This window comes from Electrophorus electricus, chromosome 7, assembly GCF_013358815.1.
Source record: "Electrophorus electricus isolate fEleEle1 chromosome 7, fEleEle1.pri, whole genome shotgun sequence".
Taxonomy (NCBI): domain Eukaryota; kingdom Metazoa; phylum Chordata; class Actinopteri; order Gymnotiformes; family Gymnotidae; genus Electrophorus; species Electrophorus electricus.
In genome coordinates this window covers 12,349,155-12,369,354 of record NC_049541.1, presented here as the reverse complement: position 1 = coordinate 12,369,354, position 20,200 = coordinate 12,349,155, and the positions used below count along the sequence as shown (strand labels likewise).

Genomic DNA, 20,200 nt, shown 5'->3' with positions numbered 1-20,200 from the left:
TCTGTCTTAGTGCTCGGACAGGACAAAAACACATACGATGCACACACATCAAAAAAAATAAAAGTAAAGTGTCAATGGATATAAACAAACCAAACACTGATGTGCAGTCTTTCTTGGGGTGAATGCAGCAGTCTTTTAGAAGTGCCTGTTGTGGTGTGGGGGTCCCCCTCGATCGGGCATGTGGCTAGAATCGAAATGCCCCGGAGGCCTTTGTGTGGGCTGTCTGTGTGCGACTGCAGCCAGAGGCTGGAGATATGAAAGGAAGCTGTTCTGAGGAAGGCCCACCCACCCCTGGGTTCCAGGATTTGGAGACACCTGATCCTTCTTAGCTCAGGCACCTTCACCTTGGCCTACTTTCACCACCCCTCCCCTCTCTCGTTCCCTTGCCCTCTCTCTTCCTGCCCCACCACATTCTCATTCTGTTTTTCAGCTCTTTCTTTCAGTTTGCTCAGCACTCTTTCTTTCAGTTTGCTCAGCATTACTGCCGAATTCTCCTCTTGGGCACCTGTTCAGCTCTTTCTTCAGGCTTCTTTATTTCCCCTGTCGGCAGATGAGTGGACGGCAGAGACTGGAAGAGGAGAATTTCTAGAGCTCGATCAGGAGGGATTAGAACCAAGTATGGAAACCCACTGACAAAGTTCTTTTTGTGTTCCTTGAGCTTCGACTTCTTGCTGAATCCAGCTCGCTCGCTTGCCCCTCTTTCTTCCCTGCAGCAACATAACACAAGGGAGAAGCTTTGCTTTTATTGTGTTCTTTTTTTTTGTTTGCGATTTTGTAAATGTTAGTGCTGAAAAGCTGATCCTTGCCTGGACCAGAGTTTGGAAGGTTTCTTCTTCTGTTTTAATCCTCACAGTATCATAAGGTGAGTATCATCCCTCTAAATTACATCTTGATGCAGCACCCACATTCACATTGTTCACGTGAAGACTTGTATGGTTGTCTCATCAGCAACCGATTGCACATATATGTCATTGAAGCTTGAACAGGCTGGTCAGCTATTTTTTATTAACAACTACCAAATAAAAACTTTATTTACCAACGGTTCCCAGGATCAGAATGACTGTCCCAACTATAGATGATAACACAACCGCAAATGGCCCTGACAAAAAGTCCACCAAAGACTCCTGCTGTTCTGCTTTTAAGGTGTGTGTGGGGGGGGTGTATGTGAGTGCATGTGTGTTTGATGTTTCTCATATACTTCAACATATACTTTAAAAATAAGTTAACTCCAGGCACTGTGCTGGCGCTTGATTGTCCCCTGCTTCTCTCTGTCTAAATCCCACAGATGTTTGTCATGTCCCTGTCTTTCGCCTACTTCTCCAAGGCTTTGGCTGGCACCTATATGAAGAGTTCCATCACTCAGATTGAACGGAGGTTTGACCTTCCTAGCTCTACTGTTGGCCTAATCGACGTCAGCTTTGAGATGGGTATGCAAATGCAGTGTGTGTGGACAGTGTGCTGCTTTCAAATCCACCATTTCTTTTTCACTAGAATCATGGCCAGCATGTTTTGAGACGTGTGTAATTTTCTGTCTGCTTCTGAGGTTCTGACTGCTGGTTCACCTAACATTGTTCTCTTGCAGGTAACTTGCTCTTTCTAGTTCTAGTAAGCCATTTTGGAGCCAATATGCACAGACCCAGGCTCATAGGCTCTGGCTGTTTTTTAATGGCGGTTGGCTCTGCTGTCACTGGTCTTCCACACTTCTTCATGGGACGGTATGTTTGCTTCACTACTGCAGTAGACCCTTTGCATGGCCATACATCATTTTGAATTCCACTGAATCTGGCTCTTGATAAACAAAGATAAATGATAGTTATGCCATGTAAAATGTACCAGGTACAGGAAAACACAAGATAGTACAGCAATGTGTGTTTCTCGCAGCACCTTAATTATAGTGTATGATGCAATAGTAAGGGGATGGTGAACACCCTTGAAGCTTCTTCACTGACTCATCAAAGAGCTAGGAATTTATTCTCTTCTTTGACTGTTTCATTCCTGCAGGTACAGGTATGAGACAGTGATAACAAGCTCTCTGAATGCCTCTGTAAATGTAGTTGCCTGCAGGGACATCATAATGCAAAGCAATTACTCGGATATATATTCAGAGCCATTGCAGAAAACCTACACAGGTATTATGCTCAAGTTACGGCTACACAGAAGTTCGGATTAAAATTCAAATATGCTGTTATTTATATGTTTACATTGGTAGAAACGTAATTAGCAGAAAACAATAAATCCTATAGTAGTAGTCTTAAAGGATATGTTTATAGGTTTTCAGTGTATAGTTTATTTTTAAACTGTTGTTTCCTGCCATCTGTAACAAAACATTAGAAACAGAAACTTACAGTTCCTTTGTATGGGGCTTACACACAGCCCAGTGGGGTGGTCATTTAAGCCTTGAAAAAAAAGCATAAACCCCCATATACCTCCTTTTCAAAAACAAGCAACTCAAAGTGAAGTTGACTGATTGTTTATTTTTGTTAAACTGGAATGTAAACAATGCAATATTATTTCCAGAATATGTTTTGAAAAATATAATATATAACAATATCACATTTGATTTTTTAAAAACTACTTTAAAAACATCCCAAATATAATTCTTCCAAAGCACTAGCTGCATTAGGTTACTTCCTGTGAAATCTACTTCTAAAAGGTTTTTAAAAAACAAAATCAAAACTAGTGCTTCCTACTTCTGGACTTGTAGCAAACAAATTTGTGGAAATGTAAACTGAAGTCAAATAATCAAAGAAATGTGAAAAACATTTATTACTACTTGTTTCTGTTTTTCCCTAGTATAACATATTTTCTAGGTCAGCACAAAACCCAAGGTTTTCCTTTTAAGGGCAACAAGATTGGAACTTGACTGGATTATGAATTTAAACATAAGTGACTGTTATTGCAGGCTTGGACTGTGTGAAAGAACATGGCTCCAACATGTGGGTTTATGTGTTCCTGGGGAACGCCCTGCGGGGAATAGGAGAAACACCCGTCACACCTCTAGGGATCTCATACATTGATGACTTTGCAAAAGCAGAGAGCTCTGCATTTTACATAGGCAAGATATTTTTTAAAGACTTTTCTGATAATATTCTTATATGCAAGAGATGAATAAAAAAAATGGAATGAAAAGTGATGTTTTGAACGATTTAAAATTTAAAATAAATGCAACACTGCATTTTTTAAAATGCAGTTTTTTAATTGCTTAAGACATGAACTATGTTGTTATGAGTATTGTAAATTTCTCCTAGATGTAATTACTAATACATGATAACTATGTAAACTGTAAACAGAATGTAATTTGTGAAAAAAGTAATGGTTAGGATGGTTTTTGTTTTAGATTTAAAATTAAAAAACTAAGCCCTTGAAGCCATCACACACACAAATTAGTATTCATTTATTCATTATATTCAATCAAGACTTAACAAGTTTGAGATTTGACTGTGGTCTGTTTTTCTCTTACATTGGTCTCTAACAGCCTGCCTCCAGACAATCGCTTTGCTGGGGCCCATGTTTGGATACCTCCTTGGTTCCATGTGCGCCAAGCTGTATGTCGATATTGGATTTGTCAATGTTGGTAAGCATTCCACAAGACTCATTGATTCTGTTTCAGAGCTTTTGTGTATCTCTGAAAAATCCTTCCTGTCAGTATCACAGTACATCTGTTACAGGGTCCCTATTTATTGGGCCTGCAAATAGATTTATTCTGGATTGTTGTGACTGTGTTTCTTCTGTAGACGGTCTGGCCATCACTCCGAAGGATGCCCGTTGGGTGGGGGCCTGGTGGCTGGGTTTCTTCGTGTCAGCCACTGTCACACTACTGGCTGGCATTCCTTTCTGGTTCCTCCCCCGCTCATTACCCAAACAGGAAGCAGTACACAAGGACAACCCAGGCTTCTGTCATGGTGTCCAGGAGGCAGTGGCACATCCTGCAAGCCCGTCTATGAAACTGGCCGACATTGCGAAAGGCACTTCTTTTCCAACTTTATACAAATATGTTAAAAATGGCCTCTTTGGGGTTTTTTGTCCACAAGGGTCTAGTCAGTGTGTTCAATCGAGGCTACAAAAACCTTCAGAACTGTGTATCTTGTGGCTTTGGCTGTGTAAACAGGTGCAGTGTCTATCTTGGGTTCATAATAGACTTAAATGCCTACCCTGCATTTACAATGTGGCTTCACATGTCATTCTCTTGAGTTTGGGATGATAACAAATGTTATGAACAAACAATCTTTATGTGCATGACATCCAGGGGGCTTTCTGTTGTGCAGGTTTCTTGCCTTCGCTGAAGAGACTCTTGGGGACCCCTGCCTACTTCCTGCTGCTGTGTGGGAGTGTCCTGAAATTCAACTCACTGACTGGCCTGTTCACCTTCAAAGCCAAGTACATGGAGCAGCAGTTCGGCCAATCTGCCTCCAGAGCAAATTTCCTCCTTGGTGAGGTACTAGACATGGATTTCAAAGCCTATCTATAAGCCCAATGAGATTTAGCTTTATTATTCTGAATAATAAGGAGAATAAAAATGTTCACATTACAAATCAGTTTAAACCTCAGAAAAGCAACTATACCCCATTGAACTAAAATAAAGAATTGGAAAGCACACACAGTAATACTGGAATGTGAGGCCACCAGAAGAAACCAATGCATCATACTGGTATGCCTAGTTTAAATATATCGCTACTATGGTTTAAATTTGTAATACTTTTTTTCTATGTATTTAGATTAAAAAGTAATTTGTTTCGTTTTACTAAATGAGATGTGCCGCGTTTATTATATTGGTTATAATACAGGCTAAAATATAACAGCTAACTAAGCACGAACGAACTCAGATTCCGTTTTATTGAGTAAAACGCGCATATCATTATAATAACTATTAGTGAATAAATGAAGCATAAATAAAGTGGTAGAGAAAACTCGGCCATTTGAGAAAGTTTTGGGGACATGCGACCCAGCGTCAATTCGTGTGATATATCTTACAGTTATATCTGTAACGTTTGGTTTTAAAATGGTTTAAATCTATCTCAGCTAATCAGCTAACGTTTAACTTGGCTAGCTACTTAACACTACCTACCTAGATAATATTGAGATTATTAGTTTGTCTACAAACGATGATCACAGTCTTATTCTACACATACGAAATAGGCAAATTTCTTTTATAGTCGTAATTTTCCCTATTCTAATCAAAGCTAGCTGGCTAGCTAGGTTGATATAGTTAACTGGGTTAAGAGAGAAACACTGTTAGATAAAATGAATAAATGTGTCCATTCATACTAAATTACTGACCCCATATAGCAAAAATAACTCAATCCTAGCTAGGTTGGCTGTCTACCATCGCATTTTTCCATCGGCTAGTCGTTTGGACAACTGCAACAAAATAATAATCCTAACCTAACCTAGGTTTAGCTAGGATAACCGCAAAAGCAGATCTTTTCGCATTTTCTACCAAATAAATAAGATAACCATACTAAACTGTTAAACTAATCATATGTAGTTGGGAAAGTGGATAATGTCATTTTTTAAAACTGAATGAACGAGGTATATTGAAAATAACCGGCCTTCCAACACGGTAGATTAGCTAGCTATCAGACCCATATTAATCAAGATAGCAGTCCAGGAGTTTAGTAGCTGTACCCAATAAAAACCCCTTTGTTTTGCCATGTATCAGTTAATGGACAATTAGCGGGTTCCCAGCCATACAAACTTTATAGTGACTTACCTTTATTGTACAAAGTTTTCACTATTCTTTTATTGTTTATTTAAAACGATTAGATTTTTTTTTTTGCTCACATCCTAGTCTCTTATTTATCATTTACAATGCTCAGGTATATATGTCTCTATTTGAAACGTATCAGTTTGTGTTCTTTTCTGACACTGATCATTCCCTCTGCCACTCAATTCTCAGTGATCGACAACACAAAACAGGTCGTCCTATCTCTGCGTTAGGAGGTAGTCCACATCCCAGGAGTAGTTTACTAAGTGACCTTCCCGACACCTTCATCCTCTGGCTCCACAAACGTTCTACAACCAAAAGCCTCTGAGCTACGTCAGTGATGTTCGCTGAAACTAAAGCTCTTGTGCTCCGTGCCCAAAGGTGTGCTGAACCTGCCTGTGATCTCAGTGGGGATATTCCTTGGCGGATTGCTGATGAAGAGGTACAGGCTGAGTGTGGTGTCGGGAGCCAAGTTCTCATTCCTCACCTCCTTCTCAGCGTACCTCCTCCTGCTTCTGCAGTTCGGCACCAAGTGTGACAACCCGCGGCTGGCTGGCCTCACCGTCTCCTATAACGGGTGCTGTGTCAAGTACTCTTTGGTTAGCAGAACCATCCCCCAGTCCGGTTCTGGTAGAGAAAGGATGAAATTAGCTTGGTACTTATATGCTTAAGTATCCCATCTATATATAATTTAATTATCACTTAATTTCCTTTCAGATGAAAAACGAACTACTGAAGTAAATGTATTGAGCACCCTGATGCAAAACCAAACACCACTGAATGGAAGGAAATCTTTGCATATGTTTCATGTCAGTAACATATGTAACTACTAACTCTTACCCCCAGGACCCCTCAGATTTCTTATGAAGAGCGAACGCTGTTCTCCCAGTGTAACCTGGGCTGTGTATGCTCTGCAGCTGAATGGGAGCCAGTGTGCTCTGACAATGGCATCACATACTTGTCTCCGTGTCTGGCGGGATGTACGAGCTCCACTGGCTATGGCAAAAACACGGTAATGACCTAGACAAGTGGTGAAGACAAATGTGTGACTCAACTCACAATGTTCTCCTCCAAATAATTTTTTTTATTTTTTTTATTTTTTACCCGTTACCATTAGCATGGGAAGTGCGGTGTTGTCAATGCTGTAAGCCCCCTTGTGGAGGTAGCAGGCTATAACATCTTACACTCAGCAGTAATAGTAATCTTTAAAAAAAATTAACCAAAAAATGTAAAAACATACATTCCATGAAGAATAGATTTAAACAGAGGTGCAGGGATGTGTGGAAAAATATATTTAAATCATTGAAATTATTTGTTGAGACTCCTCAACCACCAGGAAGCTGCATCCACACAGGCAAGCAACAACAACCAAAAGTGAATTTCAGATTTTTCAACAACATTAAGCAACATTTAAGCAACATTAACGTTTCCAAAAAACAAATGTTATTAGTAGTTTTAATGTTTGTAATGAGTACTGTAGGCCTTCCTGTTTTGTTTAGGTGTAGGTTTTGGCTGCCAGCCTAGTGAGTGTGATGCGCATCAAAAAAAGAATGACATTTTACATCAATTTGGTACCATCTCTTACTAAAAAAAACCCCCATACAGCTGCCTGTTACTTTACTTCAGTTGTGTAACTAACACATTCTTGGTTATTTTCATGCCTAAAGATGAAAGCTTAAATTTGTTATTATTTTGGTGGCCCAAAGAGACATAGTCCCTGTAAAAGGGAAAAAGCCTTTTTTCTTTTTTTCTCCCCACCCTTTGTCTTCGTCAGGTCTTCCACAACTGCAGTTGTGTGTTGACCCCCTCACCAGTAGAGGGCCGCACCTCTGTGTCTCTTGGTCAGTGTCCTCGCGGGCCTCAGTGCAGCCGGACCTTCACCTCCTACATGGCTGTGTCTGTCCTCAGTTCCTTCATTAATTCACTGGGGGTAACGCCTGCATACATGGTCATTATACGGTCAGTAATCATCTCTGGCTGCACAATATATATATATATATATATATATATATATATATATATATATATATATATATATATATATATAATCATATATAATGTTATTAGGAGTCTCACCCTTAGACTTATAAAATTAAAGTACTGTAGCCATCTTGCATAACCCAAAAAAGCCTGTGGATGGGATATCTTGCAGGTGTATTAACCCTGAACTGAAGGCACTGGCACTGGGGATTCAGACTCTAGTGATAAGAACTCTAGGTAAAGAAATCTCAAAAGAAATATTTTTGCTGTACATTGATATAAACATAAGCCCTCAAAATAGCTGAAAAGGAAATCACACTAAATATGTGATACTTACAGAACAGCAGAAGTGAGAGGCCTTAATTAGAATCATTGCTAGCTTTTATCTTTTTTTTTTTTTCAAGCCATGTTAGCAGTTTAGTTAAAATATTCCTTTAATGCATAGGCTGTACAGTTTGTGTGATGTTATTTGTTGTGACATTTCTGGTCTGTAGGAGGCATTCCAGCTCCGGTGTATTTTGGTGCTCTAATTGACTCCACCTGTTTGAAATGGGGCATGAAAAAGTGTGGCGGACGAGGGGCCTGCCGCTTATACGACTCAGATATGTACAGGTGTGCTGTGTTAATGAAAACTAACGTTCTAGTAGAGTTAGCTTGTGGTAATTGAATTCATACCTAATTGTTTTATAAGTGCTTAATTTTCCCCAAATTAATTTCTTTATGTTTCCAATGACATAATAACCCTCTGGATATTCAATCTATTTTCATTGTAGTTATTAGTTTAAAATTTGAACAATAAGTTGAAGTTTGGATGGAAATTGCCCCTTTAATCAAATATCAATCATTATAAACTGATATTTCTTGAGTTTATTGAACATTTTGGTAAAGCAGTCTTACTGAAAACAGTGAAATACATTGACAGAGTAAAGCTAGACTAGCTTGCATTTTTGTTATTATTGCTTATGCTATGTTTTTTATTATCATTTATACTCTCAGCTAGAAAGTCACATGTAACATTCATTAGATGATGCGAGATGCTTAACTATATTTTGGCTCTCTTGAAATGGCTTCAAACCATGGTCAAAGGGTTGAAGGCTTAGTTAAGTAATTTTAGTAACCTATATACTTGTATTATTGCTGCAGGAGAGCAGCTTTTCTATTATGATTTCCCAGTGCCAATCTTTCAGTGTAAGCCATGCGGAGTGACTTTGCTCTCTTTCTCCCCAGAGTGATCTTTCTGGGCTTGGTCACGTGTTTGAGTGGATGCTCTTATTTCTTCGCCATTGCTGTCATTGTGCTTTTGAGGAAACAGTTCCGCAAAGAAGACATCAAGTCCCTCCAGAAGACCAAACGGGATGAGTTTGAGCTTCAGGTCCCAAAAGGGCAGCCTGATGGGTGGTCAGAAGCCTGTCCTGCTCCCTTAGGCCAGTGGGAGGGGGAAGCTGACATAACATGTTCTCAGATGCCCAAGGGGTGCCCATCAGCTGAGTGGGATCAGAAAGGGGAAGGCACGTTTGAGCAGGTTCATGGGCAAGAGAAGAGTGGACAGCAACTCAGAAGTTACCTTCACAGGACAGCCGGACCAGAGACACTGGGTCCACAGGGCTAACGGGAGTTTGCTGTAGCAACACTATCTCTCACTAGACGTTTACGTTCTACAATAAAGAGACGATGAATAACCATGTGGTCTTTCTTCATTCGAATGACCTTCATTTGTCACAGTTCACATATGGGAAGGATGTCTGGGAATTGATGGCACTAGTTATCTTTTTAATTTTGTTACATCAGAACACACTACAATCAGCAGCTGCATTATTTCTGAAAGCATCTCATGTTTTATGCTGCCCTCAGGGTTAATTCACATTCTAAATTTAACAAATTAATTTTGTGTCAATAGCTGCTCAGGTTCATTCCAGTGTGTGGGTGCCTGAGCACTGTTAGCCATGCATTTTTATGTGACAGGGAATTAGAAGCATGACCTTGACTGGAGTTATAAGCTGGCATAATGGAGAGGAAGCATCCATTAGCACAAGTACCCATCTCATTATCAGGTGGCTCACAGTTATGTTAGTTTTGACTGGCTTGCAAGTGATATTCCCATTGGCAAATCAAACAGTAAAAGAAAAGGCTGAAGTGTTCTGAACGGTTCGTCTTCACACCACACCACAGGCCTACTCAAATTCTCATCGCTTGGTGGCAAGGAGGTAATTTTAGGTAAAGCAAAATGCAATGACACTTACAAAAAGGCTTATGTGGAGCACATATGTTTTGCTAACTTTTTTTTTGAGGTTTGAATTCCAGACTTTAGAATACCCTCAAACTCTTTTACACTTGGCTGTCATAGATAGCCACACGTATGTGCATCAGATGAATACGCTGAATTACAATAAACCCTTATGAGTAACTAAAAGCTATGGCATTTGGTATTTAACATCCCTTAATGACACAGCAGTCTTTTCTGCTTAATGAAATTTGGTGTGGGCCAGTGAGTTCACCAAAAACCCCAAATAAGCAAGAAGGCAACGTAAGGGCTTCTGACTGGATGAGACGAAAGGAGGATTGATCAATGCTGTCTAATGATTAATGGGAGGAACACCTGTCTGATGACTCTGGGTAATTTCAGAGAAACCTGGTGCAACAATCTTTCACTCTCTTCAACATGAGCATTCTGTACACAGATGTTCGGTGGACACTAGCAGAATGTGAGTAGTTCTACTTCATTTATAACAGCAATAATAAAAATATTTTTAGTTATACAGCACTATTACTTTTCAAATTGGGCCCTAAATTTAAAAAAAATAACAATAATATATAGACACCCCCCCCAACCAAAAAAACAAAACAACAAAACACCACTCTGTACAAGCCAGGCTGAAAGGGATGATTTTAAAGCATTCAAAAGCTATAAAGCATGCAAGCAAGATATCTTCTAGATAACACTATTCTAGTGTTTAGGAGTTATATAAGATAAACCTGCAGTATGCTTTCCTCAGCTAAGCAAAGTGACTATAAAAGAAAAGACTATAACACTTCATAAAGGTTAGAAAGTTATGATGGCACTAACTCATTAAGGTTTTTGAACATTATAAACAAAACTTTGCAGTAAATGCAGAGCATATCAGGACGGCAGTTGTATGTGAATAAAACTATGGTAATGTGCTTTGGCTTTCTTTTTCAAGTAAGGACACGGACTGTCTTTTCTGAACTATCCAAAGCTTACTTGGAGACAGCAGTGCTACTAGCCAGCAACATGTGGTAGTACATTCTTTCATAACCTATAAGTATTATCTGATCTGTGACATGCAGCCTTTATATATATAATATAAATATAAAATTGCATGTGTGTGTATTTGGATATATTTTGTATGTTATATGCAGTTTGAGTCCTACATGTGGTTTTGCATGGGACTCAACTGATAGCAGTGTGGTGGGCTATGCCAGCTTTCTTAACTGCAGCATTCCTGAGGTTTAAATCATCAATCTTATTTTGACAAGCCTTAATCTTCCACATCAATAATTATCAGAAGCTAGAAAAGGGACGTTTCTGGTTATCTAAGCTTATTTGTCTATCACGCTGTCCTAATGGCACCATTATCGATGTGTTTAAAATGCATCTGTAACCTGTGGAAGGGAGATCATTAAAGCATGCAGAATCAAAGCCAACACATACGATTTTGTAGAAATTAGCGAATCAACAGACTTTCAATGAATGAATTTTTCTGATATTGGAGTCATTTGCAGGAAGACGTGCTATAATTCTAAGCAAGAAACAGCCGTAGGCAATTTGCAGACTTGGCAGAAGTGACGCATTCCATCATCCACTCAATCAAAAGGGATGGAGGTCAAATGGCTACAGGTGGAAACTAATTATTGGTAGACCTGTCGGAATATCAACCTTATTATCCAGCCTTGCATTTCTTGGACAATAATAAGATCGCAATAAATCCGCCTGTCATGTCATGTCTTATTCTTGTGGCCAAAGTCATTCCCACTCCCGAATGATCTCATCTCATCTCCATGCCTTAATTCGTGGATACGCCTTAATTTTATTAAGAAGGTATGTGAGGAGGATCTGTGGAACAAAAAGAAATCGTACAACTGCAAAGGGCGTAATGGATCCAAAGCGCTCCCAGGGTAGGAACGGGACGCACTGTACGCATTTTAAACGTAGTCACCCTAATTATTAATTATTTTAATTATGCATAATTTAAAAAAACAAAACAAAACTGTAAAGGTTCTTGCCTATAGCACGATACCCATGTTTCATATCAAAATGTTCAGACCAATCTCAGCTCTCTTCCTAATGAGGCATCATCTGACCTAGAGCACTGCATAAAGAAATATAGCCATAAAGCTGAACACATGAGGTCCAATTTGAGAAATGTCATATTTAATGTGAAAACGTATATAGTGTATACACACGTGTGTATTATACTAGCTTACTTTCTCACACAAAACTTTTAACAAAGTAAACTTTTACCAAGGGACGGTCAATGTTGTCAAATAAGTCATGACAAGTGTATTGGAAATCAGTATCACGAATTTTGCACAAACATTTAGCTCGCTAGTTAGCTAGCCAGTAGCAGACATCGGGCCTAAATGTGACAGTAGCTATCTAAATCCACTATTATAGCGATATTGTAAAATAACATTTAATTTAGCCATCGATCTCTCTTTATTTTCGTATTCTTCAGAAATGAATCACACATTTTAGCTGGCTAGATTAAACCAGGAGGGAACTGTTTCCGACGTGAAGGGTAAATCCTTGTTGACTTTATGGTTGTTTATTGGTTAGTTCCACACAGATTGACAGACAAATTGATCAATCACACGCAGCGAAAGGATGGCTAAGGCCTGAGTGACGCACGAACAGGAGAATCATTAAAGCAGGCTACTGTGCTAATACTGTTATATTGGGACAACATTCATGACAGCTGTTCATTCAGTTACAACCGGGGGGGAGTGAGTGATTCTTGTGAATTTTTAATGTAGAAATTGCCATTTTTTTAATTTTTTTTTAATTTTTTTTTTTGTAACTGTAATGGAATGCCGTTACCTTGTTTGTGTATCCTGATTGTCCTGTTCGTGTATTCCATTACATGTATTCTGTTACAATCAAACACTTCCTAAAATAGGAACTTTATAGGCACTAATGCTCTTTTTGTAAGTTCAGAATAGTGTACATAATTTAAGTAACTTATATATGCACACACTTTTTTTTTTTTTTTTTTTTTTTTTTTTTTTTTTGCCTTTTAATATCTTTCCAGTTTTGGAAAGACTGTCATCTATTTGGGAATCGTTAATGGGTTAATCCACTGCTATAATCTGCTATGCTTTTTCACGTGAGGAACAAGGTGACCAAGATTTCTCTTTGGTTTCTGTGCTCAGCTTCTTTTTGCAGGCACATTTCAAAACTATCGATTTGCTCTCCCAAGCTGACGCTTTTTGCCTCTCCTTAGCCTGCTAAGTTCATCTAGTGACCTTTGCACCAAGTTCATCTAGTGGTCTGTGCACCATGACTTTGGAGGCCAGGCCAGAGGGCTTCAGTGAGCCTGCTCCATTGGACAAAACGGCTTGTGACCCCAAAGCCAGCTGCGTAGTCACGTGCTGTTCACCCAGTCTAAAGGTATGAGTCCCAAGCCCCCACTGAAGAATATTTTGACATGACACATTTGGTTTAGACACTGAATAATGGCTAATAGTACATAAATTGGTAAGATGATAACATTGTAGAAAACATTGTCTTGTGTACATGTATTCTAGAGTGTGCTTGGACATGGATGAACTTTATGGAACACACTTGTTCAGTCCTTCAGCTAATGGTATATCTGTATTGTACTGAATATGGATCTGGTGTTTGGAACATTAGGAAAGGGAATACACTCCAATGAACTCAGCAACTGAAGTTCCATGTACCCACGCTACTATTTAGCAGGAGGCCTGATCTCAATTTTAGTAAATTGGGTCTTGCTCTCATCACTGTAACAGAAGACATTTATTATGACGTTACTCTTCGCTTTGAATCATTTGGATTTTCCCCATAAACACACACCAAGTCCCAACACACTTGGTTTCTGATATTGCATTCACCTACTGCAAATGTTGCATACATTGTGTGAGCTGCAGTGGGCTTTTCCTTACAAACACCAAAATATAATCAACCAATATTGGTCAGTTTAATTTGTCCCCCTGCCTTTTATTTATTTATTATTTTTTTGGGGGGAGGCTAGATGTTCATCGGTGTTCTTGCCTTCTCCTTTTTGTCGAAATCCCTGAGTGGAAGTTACACCAAAAGCACCATCACTCAGATCGAGAGGCGGTTTGAGATCTCTAGCTCTGTTGTCGGCACCATCGATGGCAGCTTTGAAATGGGTGAGTGAGCCATCCGGACTGCAGTGCAGCAGACTGTCCTTTGGAGGGTGCTGTTTACTCAGAGGAGGTCATATATTGCTGATTCTCTGGCAAGTGCAGTACGTGTCCTATCTAAGCACTGCTTGGAGTTTGAATAAACCATTTTATATTTATTCAGGAAACATGAATCAATAAAAATGAGAATAAAGTTAATTGACTGACACAAACTGACATCCAGCAAAATTTCACCTTAACAGCTGTACTGCCAGTGAGTCTCACTACCCAAGGGTCTCTAACATTTAGTCTCGTCCATGGTAGCTGTAATGCTCAACAGGCAGTGCACGTTTCACTCTGTTAAATGGCACACGCTCCCTGAATGCCTAAAGTCCTGTCTGGGTTTGTAGGTAACCTGCTGGTGATCACCTTCGTGAGCTACTTCGGCGCGAAGTTCCACCGGCCCAGGATCATCGGAGCGGGCCTGCTCCTGATGGGCATGGGTACTTTGCTCATGGCTCTGCCTCACTTCCTCATGGGCCGGTGAGTCATACTGCTGCCGCACACAGAAGCGCGCTATGCGTTTACAAACCGACAACGGGGGAGTAGTCGTTATTTAGGTTATTTTGCAGTCAAATCCTATAGCAACCCATGGAAATAAGGGCCTGGGTTGTTGATGTTGTGGGATGTCAATGAACAGCTGTAAAATAAGCCTGGGTGTATTGATGGGGTGTGTGTGTGTGTGTGTGTCTGTGTCTGTCTGGCAGATATAACTATGAGACAGTTGCCTCTTATTCTAAAGATGCTGACAATTTCACAGTGACTTCCCCATGCTCGTCTACCAGTCAAAATGTTATGCAACAGCATCTTCCTGGTAACTACTTTTTGTGTATAGATTTGGCTGGGGGCCTGTTGTTGCTAAGCAAATAGGTTGTTGTTAATATCACCTTATAAAGCAGAGTTTACAGAAAAATCGTTTTACAGACACATTCTCTTTATTTTTTTTAATGATAGAGCACAATGATTTAAAACTAATTGATGAAGGCATAGAATAAGTAATGGATAAACATGGGGAAAGCTATATTAAAGAAATGCCTCTGGAGGTTCTCTACATGTGCACTACATGTTGGTAGCTTTTCCCTGTGCGCATTTAATCTGTTCTGTGGTGTTCAGGGTGTCGGGAGGGTGAGGAAAACGGCTCTCCTACGTGGATTCTTGTCATGTTCGGCAACGTCATCCGTGGGATAGGAGAAGCCACAGTTGGCCCTCTCGGTGTGTCCTTCATCGATGACTTTGCCAGACCAGAGAACTCTGCTTTCTACATTGGTGAGAAACGAGAAGCTACTTAGTACTACTATAGAGTTAGTAAAATAGATGTGCACTGTGTTGAATGGATTGTCTCACCAATGGTCTCATTGTCTGCTCAGGATGCCTCCACACCATTGCAGTGATCGGGCCGCTGCTTGGCTACTCACTTGGCTCTATTTGCGCAAATATCTATGTGGACTTTGGTTTTGTGAACCTTGGTGAGATGTATGACTTAAGATTTTTTGCATTTATAGCTGGTGGACTCATTTCAAGCAATGATGAGAAATGAATGTTGAAAAAGAATGAGAAATGTGCTCTTGCTAAAAATACCAATTTGTGAATTTTTGAAGTACTTTGGTGTGTGTGTGTGTGTGTGTGTGTGTGTGTGTGTGTGTATGCGTGCATGCGTGCGCGCGCATGTTCTCCTCATTAGATAATGTGGCCATCACTCCTCAGGACTCCCGCTGGGTAGGTGCCTGGTGGTTGGGCTTCATAGTAGCTGGCATTCTTTCGCTGCTCTCTGCAGTGCCTTTCTGGTTCCTGCCTAGAGCCTTACCTGAAGCTGGCCAGGCGGTGGGGCCAGGGGCCCACTCGCAGCAGCTGCATCACTCCTGTACGGAGGAAGGCCCGGTCAGCTTTTCGGAGGTAGCAAAGGGTAAGACTTTTCACTGGCAGCCATGATTTGAGTATGAGCAGTACAGCATACAACAAAATTAGCCTAAGTTGGCACATTCTGTCATACTTTCAATAAAGTATGTTTATAGAAGTCCAATATTAAATTAGGCATAAATTTTGCTCTAAACCTGTTTCCTCTGCTTTAGATTTTGTGCCATCACTGAAGCGGCTGCTGTCCAATAGGATCTACATCCTCTATTTGATCTCCCATGTTGCCATATTCAATGCGTTTGTCATTATTGTCACGTATACACCAAAGTACGTTGAACAGCACTTCGGACAAAGTGCATCCAGGGCCAATGTCCTTTTAGGTAACGGCACCAATGATGCTTTCTGCCCAATGCTGTTCTTCATGCCTGTATCCTAAACAAATGATGCCATGATCTTAAAATCATGCACCATAAACATGACAGCTGCTAAACAAACAAACAATTACATTTTAAGGGTTCATTGTGTTTGTGTATGTATGTGAATGAGTGATCTCGTGTGCGTGTGTGTGTGTGTGTGTGTGTGTGTGCTATGTGCAGGGGTGACCACCATTCCTGCCACATGTGTGGGCATCTTCCTGAGTGGCTTGATCATGAAGCGGTTCAAGCTGGGCATGCTGGGTGCTGCCAGGCTGGGCTTGCTCACCTCTGTCGCTGGCTTTCTCTGCAGCATGCCATACTTCGCCCTCAGCTGCCCCAACACCGACATGGCTGGCATCACCGTGCCTTACCAAGGGTACCTTCCCCTCTACTCCATACACCAGATCTCTTCAGAAATGAGTTTTGTTTTCTTAGATTTAATCCCTGGTAAGATTTTCAAGTGGGCACGTTCTATTTCTCAAACGTTTGTACAATATGAACAAGTCTTATATAAAATGACTTCTGTGAGATGAAATATCTGCATAAACAATTTGAAACTATAGAATCAGTATTTGTAAAATGGTCAAACTGCATGACTGCGGTAACCACCTTTGGTGGTTCTATTTTAGACCTGTGCACATGAGGGAGGTGGAGGGTGGTGTGCTGTCCTCCTGCAATACAGAGTGTGGCTGTCCCATGAACCAATGGGACCCCGTGTGTGGCCAGAATGGGGTGTCCTATGTTTCGGCCTGCTACGCTGGCTGCAATTCCACCCATGGGTTGGGCAGGAACATGGTGAGCCTGGCCCTTACACAGACTAATCCAGTCTATTAAAATGAGACGCGCACAACTGTGCAAACTTCATTAAACTCACATTTTTGAAATGAGCAAAACAGCATATTTTCAGTTTTGTGGGTCTGACTTGATGAATATGCAATTTGCATAATCCTGTATAATACTGGTGGTTTTAAATATGTTAAATTAACACCCTTACCATGACTTACCAAAACTAAAAGCAGTTTTATAATGGAGATTGCATGTGTATATTAGTAAAAGACAGGTACTAATGTCTTGTAAATTTTGGGTGTGCTGAGACTGAGAAAGGGAGATATGATGTCAAGAAGCTAAAATAATAAATACTTTTAGCTTGTCTTGCAGTGCCATTTTGGTTTTGTGAATTTTTTCTTTTACTCTTCTTCTGTGCCTATCTTTACTTCTTCAGTTGTTCTTTCTGTTTATATCGATTTGTTTTAAACCCTGTATCCTTAAATATACGTATTTGTCTGTTCGACCTACCCCTCTCATTCTGGCATCTTAAAATTCCGTTTAGTGTCAGTTTAATTTCAGGTACATCTAATTGAGATCCAAACTCAGTCACTATCAGAAACATTACAGAATAAGCACACACAAAAATCCTCATTTCAATACTCGCAAATTATATAATTCAGCATTTTCTTTAAGTCTTTTGCAAAACACCATCTAACTAAAAATTCAATTTATTAGACTGTCCATGCAAATATCACTTTATTTATTTGATACCCTAGTAAATCGGGGCCTGAGAGTAATCGAGTGACCTAGAACAGACTCCAGTCATGCGCTGTGTGTGTGTCGAGCTGTCACCATAAACCCATTTTCTCCTGAGCCGTGTGTGTGTGTGGTGTCGTCTCCAGACCTTCCATGGTTGCAGGTGTGTGCAGACCTGGGGAATGAGTGATGGCAACTCCTCGGCAGTGCTGGGCCAGTGCCCGCGACACAGCAGCTGCTCCAGAATGTTTTACGTCTACCTGGTGCTGCAAGCGCTCAGCTTCTTCTTCTACTGCCTGGGCAGCGTGTGCACCTTCATCATTTGCCTGAGGTGATGCCCCCACGCTGATGCTTCTGGTTTTTAGGCAGTAAATTTGATTTGGCATAGAGCTTGGTTCATCATAAGAGCACGCACAAGTCTCATCCGAGTGGCTTTGTCTCATCTTTTGTCTGCGTGCAGGAGTGTACAGCCAGAGCTGAAGTCCCTGTCCACAGGTGTATTTATGCTGGTACTCAGAGTCTTGGGTAACACAACCTGCCACACGACCCAGTCAACCAGACCATCTCTGCAGACTGTCTGATAACCTAATTATCGGTTGTTTGTTGACTCCCGTGCGTTTCTCTTCAGGAGGGATTCCTGCCCCCATCTATTTCGGGGCTCTGATCGATTCCACCTGCCTTAAATGGGGAACTCGGCGGTGCGGAGGAAGAGGGGCATGTAGGATGTACGACACGCAGACCTTCCGGTGGGGACTCTCACTCATCCCCTAAACATTGTTACTATGTGCAATAATGTTCCCAGGATGCAGTTAACACTTGCCGTCCCTTCGCTGCCAAACCATTTCATTGTGAGTTATACTGTGTATGACTATGTATGTGACAAATTAACCAAACTTGAACTTGCTACATGTGCTGCCTCATGTTCAGGGAGCACCAAAGCAGGCACTAAATGGTGGGCAAACACTGGGCAGTATGGGGACGTTCTAGTGACTGGCCTGGGAAACAGTAAAGCGGGATACAGTAGTTGCTTACTTATGAGCTATAACCAGGCAGCTAACTGGTGCTGGATAAAGACCGTCCAGGTGACTTGGCTGACCCACACTGACCTACAGTTGCCCTTTGCTCAGGTTCCTGTTCCTGGGTTTGATCAGCTGCCTGCGGCTGTGTGGCTACGCCGTCTTCTGGCTGATGGTTGTCAGCATAAAGGCAAAGGTACAGCGAGAGCAGCGTGCCACCGCTGAGGTGGAACTTGAGAAGGGCGTGGGGGCCGCCGTGGAGGCTGGCGCCCTGCTCAAAGACAGCTTGGCCACGGAGAAATGTGGCGCTCTGAAGCCGGTGACGGAGTCGGTGTGACAACGCAACTTTACGGTCACCGAGATTTAAAATATGAGAGGAGTAAGGGTTGGCATGGGTGTCGTCATGGGTAAAAGCCAGCACTGATGATTTGACTAACTGTGCAATACAGAGTTATAATTTAAAATGCAAGGGTGGACATTATGTGCAACATTATTTTATTACATTGACTTTTATTGTTTAGAAGGACAGTCCAGTTGTTTCATTTTATGTCTGTGCTGTAAAATCCATTTGTTTGGTATAATTCTCTTCTATTTTAGGCCTTTCTTTTAGCTTCATATGTGATATTTTTACTGCTAACAAAGCTCTAATCTCTAATTTGTCATGTGTAATACTATCACAGATGCATATTCCCATTGTATGTATGATGTAATCTACATATAGATAAGGATTATAAGAATTTTTACTGGAAAGTGTGGAGATGCAATAAATAACTTTTTGGTAAGGGAGATGTTGTTGCATGCAGTTTCTTCAAATGTCTTTGTTCTGTTCAGTGAACTGCAGTTCATTACAAAGCTTTCCCAGGCCCAGTGCAAGGTGTAAGAAGGTAAATGTAGTACTAATGAGTCCAGAGTAAAGTTTGAATGACGGAAATGCTACCCCCTTCTCTCTCGCTCTTTCTTTCCATTCTCCTATGAGTCATCGTTTTCCCCTCTCCCGCAAAACAGTAGCGGTGAATTCCTAACAGAGTGGAACATCATGGTGTATGTGTCAGTTGGTTGCAGTTAATGATTTGAGACTGGAGAGATGTGGTTGGCTCCCATCAAAACGGAGTGTATCTAGTGGCTTTCCTCCACCAGGTACTGCAGGTCACCTCCAACAGATACCTTTTTTTTCAGTGAGGCAGACATTTTAACACTGCCTGTGAATTGTTTTATCACGTCAAATAGCATGTGTAGTTAGGAGGGAGGTTTGTGCCTAGATGTATGTAGACGTAATGGCACTCTCTTGGACTTGCATAGAT

General features: G+C 40.8%; 2 protein-coding genes across 3 annotated transcripts; both read left to right on the top strand.

Annotated features, from left to right (window-relative positions):
• The first annotated feature begins 304 nt into the window (after positions 1-304).
• Positions 305-9,344, top strand: LOC113580186 (solute carrier organic anion transporter family member 1C1). 2 transcript variants are annotated; one of them, XM_027014570.2, is made up of 16 exons: positions 305-616; positions 786-862; positions 1,050-1,143; positions 1,286-1,427; positions 1,583-1,715; positions 2,002-2,129; positions 2,903-3,055; positions 3,476-3,574; positions 3,735-3,965; positions 4,266-4,430; positions 6,086-6,281; positions 6,551-6,716; positions 7,479-7,663; positions 7,857-7,921; positions 8,179-8,296; positions 8,912-9,344. In XM_027014570.2, exons 3-16 carry the CDS (start codon positions 1,057-1,059, stop codon positions 9,291-9,293), a joined length of 2,250 nt encoding a protein of 749 aa, XP_026870371.2. In that variant the 5' UTR covers positions 305-616; positions 786-862; positions 1,050-1,056; the 3' UTR covers positions 9,294-9,344. The 2 variants fall into 2 exon arrangements, with proteins under 2 accessions (XP_026870371.2, XP_035383658.1); XM_035527765.1 differs by having other exon boundaries at positions 305-862.
• Positions 9,345-13,199: 3,855 nt separating this feature from the next.
• Positions 13,200-19,619, top strand: LOC113580190 (solute carrier organic anion transporter family member 1C1-like). The gene is made up of 14 exons (XM_027014576.2): positions 13,200-13,310; positions 13,915-14,056; positions 14,440-14,572; positions 14,797-14,903; positions 15,203-15,355; positions 15,457-15,555; positions 15,771-15,992; positions 16,159-16,323; positions 16,540-16,735; positions 16,989-17,154; positions 18,030-18,214; positions 18,344-18,408; positions 18,512-18,629; positions 19,011-19,619. Exons 1-14 carry the CDS (start codon positions 13,200-13,202, stop codon positions 19,234-19,236), a joined length of 2,088 nt encoding a protein of 695 aa, XP_026870377.2. The 3' UTR covers positions 19,237-19,619.
• The last annotated feature ends 581 nt before the right edge of the window (positions 19,620-20,200 follow it).